Here is a 10995-nt window from a genome sequence, read left to right as displayed (position 1 = left end):
TGCCGACATAACCAATAGAAATAGCTCCCTATCGCGCCATTCGACGCTATTCGTCGCTATAGATTCTCGCGTCAGTTCAACCCGAGAAAGCGAGTGCATGTAAATCGACGTGTCAAACAGGAATATATTAGGTCATATGATATTACAAGTTATTACGTTTGTGTAAAGATCACATTAATATAAGAAACAAATATTGATAATTTGAGATAGCGTGCTTATTTCGGATGTGATCGGTTTTACGAATTTTGCCGATGCGACATCTAAGTTGTGTCGTACTATACTTTATCATCTCGATGTGTGTGTGTGTGTGTGCTCTAAACGTCAAACTACTTCACTAGTGTGCGTATTGTGGTCAACTGTCTATATATAGACGTACAGTCAGAGTAAGAAAACCTTCGTCAGTTTTCAAATTAATTCCTTTATCAAGTCTTAAGCTTAAACTGACAATTGCATGCAAAATTAAACTTACATGGTATGATAACTCGGTTCAAAATAGTGTAACATCTTTGGACTGCGTCTAGTTTTATTTCAACATGAAATCTTTTTAATGGCGTAATTAGTCATTCCATATTTAAATTAGATATGATATCTTCAACTAAATTGTCAAGATATGTCTGTCAGTGTCATATATTCTCGATCGTTCAAGCAGATTACCGTTCATACTGAGCACGCGAAAATAGATCTTAAGGCGACGAACCTTTTCTTACCCCGACTGTACAAATCAAAGTTTTACAATAAAAATATATATTCAAATCAATTTAATTCAACGCACGGTATTTTAAACTGTATATTAATGTACATAAAAGCGAAATTCTACTCGCTTATTAATCAAAAAAACTGAAAAACACCTACAAACTTGAAACTTAGCAGGTATAGTATGACACAAATTAGATGTAGCATCGTAAAATGCAATGGAATGAAAATAAAACAGATTATTGCCGATTTACAAAACCAATAGAAATAGCTCCCTATCGCGCCATTCGACGCTATTCGTCGCTATAGATTCACGCGTCAGAGAAAACAAGTGCATGTAAATCGACGTGTCAAACTGTCGAATATATTCGGTCATATGATATTACAAGTTATTACGTTTGTGTAAAGATCATATTCGCATAAGAAATAAATATTGATAATTTGGGACAGCGTACTCAATTCGAATGTGATCGGTTTTACGAATTTTTCCGATGCGACATTTAAGTTGTGTCGTACTATACGTTCCTTAGTACCTTTTTTTGTACATAGTTATGTAATTCTTGTGTGTTTTTAAGTGAAATACTTGAAGTTTTAACATGTATGTGCTATAGATAATGTGGAGGTATACTAATATTGTATATTTTGAAATCGACCCCCCTTTTGAGGTTGAAATAGGGGAAAGCTATATGTCACAACTAATAAAGGTACTTGTATCATCATAGTGGAATTTCTACAACGCTGTTTATAAAATAATGATCTCCATTAACAATCTTATCAACTACAATTATTTGTGATTCTTCTTAAGGAGATATAAGTCATTGACCTCGCGGGGTTACCTCACACCCCCTCTGCCTTGTAATTGCGGGGAATGTCTAAAATTTCAACAGAAAACTACTGTCCTCTACTGACTTAATATGCTTCTATCAATAACTTGAGACTTGTTAAAAAAATCTACAAAATTAAGAAGGCACCCTTGACTAAACATTCCGATGTAAATAAAACAACTCTTCTAAATGATACCTTAACCACTCAAACGTCCGGGCGACTATAGTCGCCCAAAAATTTTTCCGGTTGAACGTTAGGGCGACTATGGCAGCCCAACAGACTTGTTAATTTTTAAGTCGTTTTTCTTTATGTTATCGTTGAAATAGCTTATTTTTTTCGACACTATACGTATCTATGATAAAAAACGTGTACTGTTTCATTCATCAGAAGTCTGTGGCTACTCAGAAATTTAAAAAAAAAAATGTCAAATATCACTCTTGTGTTTTGGTGAAGTGCTTTGGTTGTGCTAGTGTTTATAATGTAAGTATTTCTGTTTTTACTATTTTAATGTATGATTATCGTATATCGAATTTATTGTTGAGATTCATACTCAACGAATATTGTCAAATATCCTATGAATAAAGTCTGTTGCGACGATAAATTGACATGGAAACAAAATATGTTTTGTTGTTCGCTAGATTTAAGCCATATTTTTCTGTTGATTCTAAAAAATATTGATTAATAATTACTTGTAGACAGTAAACAATTCATAATTACTGCTTAAACACCCTCTCAAGGTTAAAATGTTACAAAAGAAGTGAGTATTTTAAGTTTTATTGTCCTGTTCCGCAGATTTTAATGGCGGGCGACTACGCCGCCCGTAACGTTTACGTATTTTGTCAAAATAAGGGTTTGTACAAACGGCACACGGTACTGTGCGGGATATGGGTTTTCCACGTTGGCTTTTGCTTTTATTTGGTTTTGCGTTTTTAAAATTTGGTGTGGACCTTTTAATTAGCTTTTTTTATTAAAAACTTTTATTTGACTTTATTGTTTGTTCGGGTTATATCTTGCAACTAAATTTTAAAGCACTTATCCTCATCCTATTGAGTTTAAATTTTGCATACACGCTTATTATGAATGACAATCCATGATTAGTTCTGTGACGAGAAGAATATATAAATAAAAAAATATGCAGTATCATTTTTGTTGCTTTGTGTATGTGTGTGTGTTGGAGTTGGAGTTTTGGAAAATATGTCTAACAAAAAATCTTAAAATTTATTTGCTGCTTTGTATTCTGTTTTAACGTGAATGTGAATATTTTTATTTTTAAGAAATCTAACATTGAATTATACAAATTTTAGGTCTGAGAATATAAATGTTTGTGGTGGCCAAGGCAGTGGCAGCCAAGGCCGTGGGGGACGTGGTGATGTGCTGATTGATCAACTGTAAGTGAACGTTTTTTTAGTAAAAGGGTCCCATATGTGACAACTTTTTATTTTGCAACTATTAAAGCGTAAAGTAGTAGTAACAGTTTATAATTATTTTTTAGATCTATTAGTAACAATGCGGCAAGAGGGGCGCGTCGACGTGGACGTGGGCATGCGCGAGGACAAGGCCGTGGGAGAGGACGAGGTGGACAGGCGTGCGTATCTTTTTCTATGATAGCAATCGAAAAAGTCTGCAGGAAGACATATGTATACAGACATATATTTTACAGCTTTTTTAAAAATTACTTTTTTCAGTGCTATTCAAGAAGACCCGTTACACCAAATCCGGGCGGAGAGGCAACTCACCCAACGCTGCATTAACGCGCTCCCGGCAGAGGCGAAGCGAAAATTTTTAACCCGCAAACGGGAAGCTGAACTGGAGCGCATGCTCCTACCGGATGCACCACCACGCAAACGAGCAACAAAGAATGAATATATATATACACACACACACACATATATATATATATATATATGTGTGTGTGTTTGTGTGTAATATCGCTATATATTAAAACTATCAGTTTGTCTTTTCAGTAACATATTACAATACATAATTATTTTACAGAAAGGCATCTCCAGAACGAATACCCTGCGTCTTCAAAGACCTACCAGGACGTAAGATCATTACCTCATTGTCATTAGTAATTTGCCTTGTTTAAAGTTCGCTACATGTAAATTTGTTTGTTTCAGAACACTCGTACACTCGTCCAGGTGAACCCGCAGCAGTTCCATCCACATCACGTGGCCCTCAATTTGTAGGTAAGGTCATGACTTGATCGTGTTGTGGTTATTAGTGATTTGCCATGTATAAAGTGCGCTATATCTAAATTTGTTTGTTTCAGAACACTCGTACACTCGTCCAGGTGAACCCGCAGCAGTTCCATCCACATCACGTGGCCCTCAATTTGTAGGTAAGATCATGACTTGATCGTGTTGTGGTTATTAGAGATTTGCCATGAATAAAGTGGTGGTGGTGGTCAAGTAAAGCTATTAATTTAAGAAAACTGAACAGAACCAGCAGTGGTTGCATTTAAGTCAGGCGTATCTCATTCTGTCGTTAAGAAGGTTCTTTCTTATGCCGCACTACTTTGCCTAGTTTAAAATACGTTACATCTAAAGTTATTTTTACAGAACGGTGTCCCTCTGATGCAGCTCTTATTATACCCGGTATGTTTTTTCTGTCTATTTGAATCATGGTAAGAATAATTTTGCGTGAAAAATCTGTTTGTTTCAGTCAACAAAGCTGGAAGAAAGAGACTGGACCTAACAGCAAATGTCAAAAAGCAAATATTTTTCAGAATCTGATTCTGACTGCTAATTAACTAACTTTTACCAATCAAAAGTCAGAATCAGATTCTGATCAATTCTTATTGTTTTTAGTTCAATTAAATTTCTTTTGTACAGAAATCGGTGCAGAAGTTGTCGTTGCCGCGGCATCCACTTCCAGCCCTTGTAGTTCTGGTCCCCCGGCAATTTGTTAGTATTAATAGCCGGTGTTTATTCATACTAGTATCAGTAAGGGTGATGGGTTTTATATACAAAGTTTATTTCAGGTGTCAATGATCACAGTTATGCAACTGACATGGATGAGTGGTTGCGACTGCTTGACTTCTATGACAGTGACAATGATGACAACCTAAATATTGATGACTTGGACAGTGATATCCTCCCGATTAGATTGGAGCGTAACACTGCGGCTGAACCTGCATGCGTTAATGACTTAACTGCTTTTCAGACCAAAGTTTTACAGGCGGAAGATGACGCTAATGATCGAGCTGTACGTGACATTATGCCCGATGACAGTTACACTTTTAACTGGAGTAAAGACAGACAGACTTTCCACGGTCAGCGTGAGATATTTACTGGAACGTCAGGACCAACTTTTGACGTTAATGTCCAGACTCGACCGACTGACATTTTCGACAAGATGTTCGACGTCGACTTTATCGATGTTATTTGCACAGAGACCAATCGGTACGCAGAGCAGAAGATAGCTTTGCTGCGAGAGCAGAATCAGCTATCCACTCACTCTCGGTTCAACCGGTGGTCTCCTACCGACAGAAACGAAATGATCACATTTTTAACAATACAAATCCTACAGGGCCTCTTTCCTTTACCGGAAGAAGAGGCATATTTTAGATTTAACGGGTTTGGAACATTCCAATATTTTTCAAAAATAATGTCTTATAACAGATTTCTATTGTTAAAAACAATGATTCACTTTGCCGACACGCAGACATTACAGGACAAGACTAAACTATGTAAGATACGACCCATACTAGATTATTTTAACAAAAAGTTTTCGACTCTGTACATGCCTTCGCAAGTGATAGCCATTGACGAATCACTCCTCAAATGGCACGGCAGGCTGAGTTTCGCCCAAAAGATAAAGTCCAAGGCCGCAAAAGTGGGTGTGAAAACATATGAGCTGTGTGATTCGGCTAGTGGCTATCTCTGGGCGTTTTTTGTGTACACAGGCAAAGACACAGAAGTGACTGCTGACAATACAGACGGACAGGTGGACCAACCAGACGACGAACAGCCGATTGACAGACCTGATAATGACGAGACGAATAACAGTCTATCGACGAGTTTTTACAATGACCGACCTACAACGGCTACTGCCAAGATTGTATACGACTTGATCGAGCCCCTGCTTCACCGTGGACATACATTAGTAATGGACAATTTTTATAATAGTCCTTTACTATTGAGATGTCTTAAAAATCAAAAGACAGACTGTTTTGGAACACTGAGACTCAATCGTGAATTCCTTCCTGACGCCGTGAGACACCTAAAAAAGACAGAATTGCGACAAGGTGAAGTAGTGGCCACGTACTGTTCTGATTTGTCCGTTTTGGTATGGCGAGATGCTAACATTGTGAGCTTGATCTCAACACATCATAACCTTCAAATTGAGACTACAGACAAATACAACAGACTGTCTTATAAACCAAGCATAGTACTCGACTACAACAAGACCATGGGAGGAATAGACAGGAAAGATCAATTTCTGTCTGCTCAGCCCGTGGAACGTGTGAGGAACAGAGTTTGGTACAAAAAACTCTTCCGTAGACTGTACAATGTTGCAATTTTCAATTGCTTTGTGATATTTTCCAGTGTTCACCGGAAAATATCACATCGTAAGTTTCGGACTGTACTTGCGGAAGACTTACTGAAAAGACATCGACAAATAGATTTGACAAGTGAATCACGACATTTGAATGTCAGATCAAATACGACTGGACAAGTAGTGACGACTGTGAACCGACCTACCGTACGACATAAAACACAGGCCAGACCCATAGTTGACAGCAACCACTTTCCGGTTAGAACAGGATCAAAAAATACATGTTGCTGGATGTGTCCAAAAAAAACCAGGACTATTTGGAAGTGCGAAGAATGCGACGTCAATCTTTGCATCGAGGGTTGTTTTAAGGCCTATCATAAACCGTAGGAAGAACAGGGTGAGTGCTTGAAGAAGAGAGAATTTCAATGAAATTAGACACATGCAGGTTTCCTCACGATGTATATGTATATAACAACTTTTATATATTAAGTATAATTAAATAATAAAACCTAATTAAAATTTACCTTTTATTTTACATAATATGATTTACATTTTTTATATATTAATATTAAATAAAATAATAGCATCTAATATTTGTCTTTTATTTCAAATATGACCATTTGCGCTAAAACTAGTGTGAACGAAACCTTAAAAGGTCGGCCATCTTGACGACATTTCGCTGTCGAGTGTTATCGCGATGCGAGTCGTGATAATTGTGGAGAGAGTGTTTTTGTTTTGGTTTATTTTAAGATTTACGGTATGTTAAGTATTGACTTTTAGGTACCAAATGAAAGCTTATATAATCTATTTTCACGATAAATAGATAAAATTAATATAAACTATAAAGTAAAGTACTAAAACTTGGTATAAAATAAAAGTTAACTAAAATTTTACCTATTTTTCTACATTTTTATTTTATTTTTTGTACTTTAAGTTAATATTTGTCTTTTAATATTAACAAATATCAATTCTCCATAGATTCAGCTATGTGTAGGTATTTTTTACTTTGCTATAGCTTTAGTAATTAGTCAGTTATCATGCTTTAAAGTTGATAAGGGAACATACACTCAGCGCTGCGAAATTACGATCGCGCGGGCGGACGTTTGACCGGAAAACAGCTGTCAAACTCGGACGTTCAAGTGGTTAGAGAAAAAAGCGAAAATATAACCAATGTAAAGATTGTCATATCTGTAATATGTCAAATGTTTTTTTTTTTTGTTTTTTGAAGAATAATACATAGACACGGCAAATAAATATTGTAAGTCAATATTTATATTTTTTTCTAATTTTCGGTATCAATAATCGATATATCGATATCGATATCTTTATTGTCTGTATTATTGTATAAGTTTATTTATTTATAATAAATAAAGAATTTCTATTGTATTTTTCTTTTCATTTAAGCTTGACCTATTGAACTAACAGCACATTGTATATGAAAGATGAAAGTTTAGAATTATTTACATCTGACAAATTAATTTTTACTATAAATTTCTTTGAAGTATTTAATTGGTAGAAACAAATAATAATAAATGTTTATTAATTTAAAAACTAGGCATAATAACATCATGCTCAAGTCGCATATTGATAAAAAAATTAAGTACAATTCTTTTTATACAGACGACTGATAATACATATTATATTTTGTGACATACAGAAATAAAAACATGGCAGTATCATTATTTGGACGCGATTATTAATAATTATATAATTAATAAATATTTTAGTATATCTTAAAAAGATAATAGTTGTCATTTCATTTAAATACATATAAATAAAACTTCATATTTTGACTTTGAATTTTTCAAACTGTCAAAGTGACAGCGCAATTGGCGGGAAATTATTTTGAGCAACCTTCGTTTAGTAATGGATGTGCATCAGTATTATTAGAAAATATTTATTAATTAATTGTAACTTTTTTTATTTCTCTATCATTTTAATACTTTTGCTTTTAAATACCGAACTAACCATCAAATTTTTTTTGTTTTTTTTAATGAGATTATATGAATTAAATAATAAAATTGTATAAATAAACTCGATAATAATTTAAAATTGTCGTTAATGAGTATTTTAAACAGCAAAAGCCATATTCATGGACGGAATATAATAAACGTTTTTGATCTTTTTTAAACACGAACCTTTTTTTTTTTAAATTATAATAATCACTGTTCTTATACAGCTTAACCAATAAACGTAGTTTTCATACTTTCGACGTCCCTTTCTAATAAAATATATATAGAAAGAGACAAAAACACTACGCTTCTTTCTTTTAATAAAAGCAAAGTCAAAAACCACTTACGGTCAATACGTCATTTCCAAAAATAAATACACAATAAAGGAAAATTAGTGGTAGTAAAATTAGATTGTAATAATTTATTATAGTTAATAATTACTTAACTACTAAAAATGCAAAATTTTTTATTTTGTAAAGTATTCCTTTTTGTAAGTTATTAAATGAAACGCATTTATTATTTGTAAATAGGTAACTTTATTTGTAATACATATACATATATATTACGTGGAATGTTTCATTGTATCTATAGATATATAACAAAACTTTTTTGCAAACTAACATATAAAAAACAAAGAAAATAATTCGGTTGTATCTTATAAGACATAATATATTTTATTTTTTACAATACAATCTTATTTTAAATAAAACAATTTTAAACATTTATATACATAAAAATACTATAAATTTATATATAATATACAATAATACAAAACAAAAAAAAATCACAAAAAGAGATTCTTAGGACGAAAAAATTAAATTAAAGCCACAATATATGGTGTAAAAATTAAAAAAAAAATCATTACAATTTAGGAGGGAAATAAAAAACATAACCTAAAACAATATAATTTTCAATATAGTATAAATAATAATATAATAACGACAGCCGTTTTATATTTAAAGTTTTATAATAATTTTTGTTGTTTTACAAAAGAGAAATTTATTTTAACCAAAAGAATGTAAGTACTTTTAAGTAAGAAAACGTACAAAAGTTAAAGAAATAGTTGCTTTAAGTCAGTTGCATTAGAGCTCATATTACTATAAACATATAAGGTAATCACAGCATAAAAATTGCTTCTGTTTTTTTTCTTTACTTGTGATGAAGTTTTTAATTTAGATTATTTATATATCTAGACTAAGTGTCATATAGTACGACACAACTTAGATGTAACATCGGCAAATTCAATGAAACCGATTACTGCCGTTTTACACAACCAATAGAAATAGCTCCCAATCGTCGCTATAAATTCTCGCGTTAGTTCAACCCGAGAAAGCAAGTACATGTAAATCGACGTGTCAAACAGGAATATATTAGGTCATATGATATTACAAATTATTACGTTGTGTAAAGATCATATTAACATAAGAAATAAATATTGATAATTTGGGATAGCGTGCTTAATTCGGCTGTGATCGGTTTTACGAATTTTGCCGAACCTACATCTAAGTTGCGTCGTACTATACTTTATCATCTCGATGTGTGTGTGTGCTTGATTATCTAAACGTTAAACTACTTCACTAGTGTGCGTATTATGGCCAACTGTCTATCTATAGACGTACAGTCAGACTAAGAAAACCTTCGTTACTTTTCAAATTCATTCCTTTATCAAGTCTTAGTACCTTTTGAAACTAAAGCACTACACTGACAACTGCATATAAAATTAAACTTTCATAGTATGATAGCTCGGTTCAGAATAGTGTAACATCTTTGGACTGCGTCTAGTTTTATTTCAACATGAAATCTTTTTAATGGCGTAATTAGTCATTCCATATTTAAATTAGATATGATATCTTCAACTAAATTGTCAAGATATGTCTGTCAGTGTCATATATTCTCGATCGTTCAAGCAGATTACCGTTCATACTGAGCACGCGAAAATAGATCTTAAGGCGACGAACCTTTTCTTACCCCGACTGTACAAATCAAAGTTTTACAATAAAAATATATATTCAAATCAATTTAATTCAACGCACGGTATTTTAAACTGTATATTAATGTACATAAAAGCGAAATTCTACTCGCTTATTAATCAAAAAAACTGAAAAACACCTACAAACTCGAAACTTAGCAGGTATAGTACGACACAAATTAGATGTAGCATCGTAAAATGCAATGGAATGAAAATAAAACCGATTACTGTCGATTTACACAACCAATAGAAACAGCTCCCTATCGCGCCATTCGACGCTATTCGTCGCTATAGATTCACGCGTCAGAGAAAACAAGTGCATGTAAATTGACGAATATATTCGGTCGTATGATATTACAAGTTATTACGTTTGTGCAAAGATCATATTCGCATGAGAAATAAATATTGATAATTTGGGATAGCGTACTCAATTCGAATGTGATCGGTTTTACGAATTTGCCGATGCGACATTTAAGTTGTGTCGTACTATACCTTCCTTTTTAGTTCCTTAGTACCTTTTGTACATAGTTATGTAATTCTTGTGTGTTTTTAAGTGAAATACTTGAAGTTTTAACATGTATGTGCTAAAGATAATATGGAGGTATACTAATATTGTATATTTAGAAATCGACCCCCTTGTGGGGTCAAAATAGGGGAAGGCTATTTGTCACAACGAATAAAGGTACTTGTATCCTCATAGTGAAATTTTTACAACGCTGTTTATAAAATAATGGTCTCCATTAACAATCTTATCAGCTACTACAATTATTTATGATTCATCTTAAGGAGATAAAAGTCATTGACCTCGCGGGGTTACGTCACACCCCCTCCGCCCTGTAATTGCGGGGAAGTGTCCAAAACTTCAACAGAAAACTACTGTCCTCTACTGACTTAATATGCTTCTATCAATAACTTGAGACTTGTTAAAAAAATATATAAAATTAAGAAGGTACTCTTGACATTATATTCCGATGTAAATACATACAACATACAGACAGACACCTTAAGCCTTAAGGTATCATTATTGTCTGTTTTAATACGTAATAAGATTATTTA

At 33.3% G+C, this 10995-nt stretch overlaps 1 protein-coding gene across 6 annotated transcripts; it reads left to right on the top strand.

Moving 5' to 3' along the window:
- The first annotated feature begins 1722 nt into the window (after nt 1–1722).
- Nucleotides 1723–6873, top strand: LOC124541061 (piggyBac transposable element-derived protein 4-like). 6 transcript variants are annotated; one of them, XM_047118872.1, is made up of 8 exons: nt 1723–1998; nt 2311–2368; nt 2823–2906; nt 3011–3103; nt 3204–3563; nt 3639–3707; nt 3791–3859; nt 4080–6873. In XM_047118872.1, the coding sequence occupies exon 8, from the start codon at nt 4531–4533 to the stop codon at nt 6403–6405; it is 1875 nt and encodes a 624-aa protein (XP_046974828.1). In that variant the 5' UTR covers nt 1723–1998; nt 2311–2368; nt 2823–2906; nt 3011–3103; nt 3204–3563; nt 3639–3707; nt 3791–3859; nt 4080–4530; the 3' UTR covers nt 6406–6873. The 6 variants fall into 6 exon arrangements, with proteins under 6 accessions (XP_046974828.1, XP_046974830.1, XP_046974826.1 ...); XM_047118870.1 differs by lacking the exons at nt 1723–1998; nt 2311–2368 and having other exon boundaries at nt 2393–2906; nt 4080–4115; nt 4353–4424; nt 4502–6873; XM_047118874.1 differs by lacking the exon at nt 2311–2368.
- Nucleotides 6874–10995: the final 4122 nt, after the last annotated feature.

Source organism: Vanessa cardui, chromosome 27, assembly GCF_905220365.1.
Source record: "Vanessa cardui chromosome 27, ilVanCard2.1, whole genome shotgun sequence".
NCBI classification, from domain to species: domain Eukaryota; kingdom Metazoa; phylum Arthropoda; class Insecta; order Lepidoptera; family Nymphalidae; genus Vanessa; species Vanessa cardui.
Note: the sequence above shows the minus strand (reverse complement) of the source record. Positions and strands in the feature narration are given on the sequence as shown.

Coding starts and splice junctions, on each gene's coding strand:
- LOC124541061 (XM_047118874.1), top strand. CDS start 4,531: ATGGATGAGTGGTTGCGACTGCTTGACTTCTATGACAGTGACAATGAT.